Source organism: Tupaia chinensis, unplaced genomic scaffold (genome assembly GCF_000334495.1).
Source record: "Tupaia chinensis unplaced genomic scaffold, TupChi_1.0 Scaffold000369_1, whole genome shotgun sequence".
NCBI classification, from domain to species: Eukaryota; Metazoa; Chordata; class Mammalia; order Scandentia; family Tupaiidae; genus Tupaia; species Tupaia belangeri.
In genome coordinates, this window is record NW_006159866.1 from 731980 (window position 1) to 734545 (window position 2566).

At 37.8% G+C, this 2566-nt stretch overlaps 1 protein-coding gene across 3 annotated transcripts in view; it reads right to left on the bottom strand.

Moving 5' to 3' along the window:
* The window catches only part of RABGAP1L (RAB GTPase activating protein 1 like), a 762391-nt gene that overhangs the window by 248219 nt on the left and 511606 nt on the right, over positions 1-2566 (bottom strand). For all 3 annotated transcript variants that reach the window (XM_006153335.3, XM_027773764.1, XM_027773765.1), the window contains one exon: positions 505-546. In XM_006153335.3, coding sequence (XP_006153397.1) covers positions 505-546 — 42 coding nt within the window. The remainder of the gene's footprint in view (positions 1-504; positions 547-2566) is intronic.

Genomic DNA, 2566 nt, shown 5'->3' on the forward strand with positions numbered 1-2566 from the left:
TTTGGGCACACATGTACACACACTCAGCATGAATTTTTACACCTCTAGGTCCAGGACGCAAACCATGTGCAATTAAGTGGGAGTCCAGAAACGTAAATATCCCATCTGCTGGTCCCTATAATCTCTTTAATAATTCAATTATACGTTTAGATGTCTTCAGGGATGTTATTATGGTAATAAATTTGAAAGAAAAAAGGTGGTATCATTTTGACAGAAAACAGATTTTAACTTTTTCTCTTATCCAACTCATATGAGTAGGAGCACTTTTTGTGTTACTGGGAAAAGCACTACAGGTAGCAAGATTAAATGGATGACAGGAAAACAAGCAAATCCACTCCAAACAAACAACAAAAAAGAATGAGGAAAACAGAGGATCAGAATTTATTACAGAAATCTTTTTTCAAGGAGAAACCAGAATAAGGGAAAAGCTATAAATTGAATTATTCTAGCCCCAAAGGCAAAGAAGTTAAGATATTCTGGTCACTTAAGTTAAAAAAGACTTACCTTTAGGAGAGCCAAGGCTACATGAAAGATTATGTTCAAACCCTGAAATAAAAACAGAAAGCAAACATCAACACTCCCACATCTATCACTATTGTATAATATTAAGTTTCTCAAGACTTCCATACATTTTTTTTCAGAGAGATTTTTGCTAGAGGGTGCATGTACTCACTGGAGAGACAGAGAGACAGAAAGTGAGAAATCATCCCCCAAAAGGGATGGCCATATAGCAATCCCTTCTCCTCCAGTCTTTTCTTGGAATCTTGGGCAGGTAAACACACATGCCTGGCATGAGTTTCAAACCACCAGGTCTGGGGCTTGAATGGTGTTTGACTAAATGGAAGTCCAGTGACATAACCATTACTCCATCTGCTGGTCCCAATTTCCATATATTTTTAATAACATTCCTTATGGCTTTCATCCTCACATACAATAATAATTAAACTATGGAGTATTTTTTTAAGGCATTTTCCTTCTTTCAGTGGTTTACTACAAATTTTAGGTGCTGTTCAAGCTCATATAAAATTACTGTTTTTACAATAAGATATTTTCCTTCATTTCTAGATTATTTGCATGTATCTAAGTCTTGCAAAAGTCAAGTTCCTTGCTCATGATGACAGATTGATACAGAAGTCTAAGATTATTCATTGAAATTCCTAATCCTACTGTTAAACTTTCGGTGGCTGACAAAATAACATGAGACAAGATAAGACAAATAGTGTTGCTATGACTAGGACAGACTGTATAAGGGAGCTGTAAATATCACACTGGATTTCTACCATTCTTCTGCTTTGTTGTTAGTTTTCGTGCTTGCTTTCGAGCATTACTTATACAACTAGATATGGTAGCTAGAAGCTGTCTTCCGGACTTCCTTTTCTTTCTTTTTCCTGAAAACAAGAGCAATATTTCTTTAAGAATAAACAAATTAAATAGCTTCTTGAGAAGCCATACTGGAGCTGGCTGTTGAATTCTGAGTCTAGGTCACTGACTGGAGAGATGTTGAGCTTTTAAATTCAAGAAATCTCTTAGACACTCAAGATAACAAAATCAGGAATAAGGTTGTCATGAAATGTGCTGCTTTCTTGTCATGCAAGTCATCATGTGTAAGAAGGAAGATCTTTCAAATACGAGTTGAATCTCTCTTGAGTCCATGGTCTATTCAATGTTCCCTCTTCATCTTGGTCATAAATATAATCCAGCTGCATTTCTGAATATGGAGCTGTACCAAATATATCATGCAAAGAACTTCAAATAAACCATGCTTTTTCTGTCTCCAAAATCTGAAGTGAGTATATAGATAGAAACTTAACAGTCCATTCATGTTCTGAGTTACTGACATAAGTTTTCATATTTGGCCACCGAAAACATTACATAATAGTGAAGAGAACGAATGACAAACACAAAATACTTGGTTGGTGAAAACAAACCACCAGGCTAGCCTGTGGTATGGTGGTTAAAAGAACTGGATCCCACATGGCCAGCTATGCAGTTCAAATGCTGGACCCAGAGACTTGACAAACACACCAGGTGTGCATGCGTGCCCAAATCCCAAGAGAATAAAGAAGGGACTGAGGTGTGGCCATACCCTCTGAGGGGTGATTCTCCCCTTCCCCCACTTCTTCCTGGCTCTCTCCAGTGAGCAGGTGAGTCCTATAGCGAAAACTAAAAACAAACAAACTATACACACACACACACACACACACACATACACACACCAACTAAATATTTTGGGTTTGGGATTTACTTAATCAATTCTTTAAGAAACCAAGTGTGTAAGAAGTATAACCAGGCCAGGAGACAAAAACTGACAGAACTCATTGCTCTATCAAGCAGTGATCAGAGACTAGGTTTGTTCACAATTTACCAACTTAGAAAAAAAGGAAGAAATTCTGGTTAAAATTAAGCAAAATTTGCTGTCCTATTCTAAATTTAGGTTCTCACCCACAAGTTGTAGTCCAAGATCAAAAAGAACTGAAGCCCTGCCCCCATACTGGCCAGCCCCACAGCGCACTGCTGGGAAGCAGCCTGAGTGCTTACCAACATGCCAATAGCACGAAACCCACAG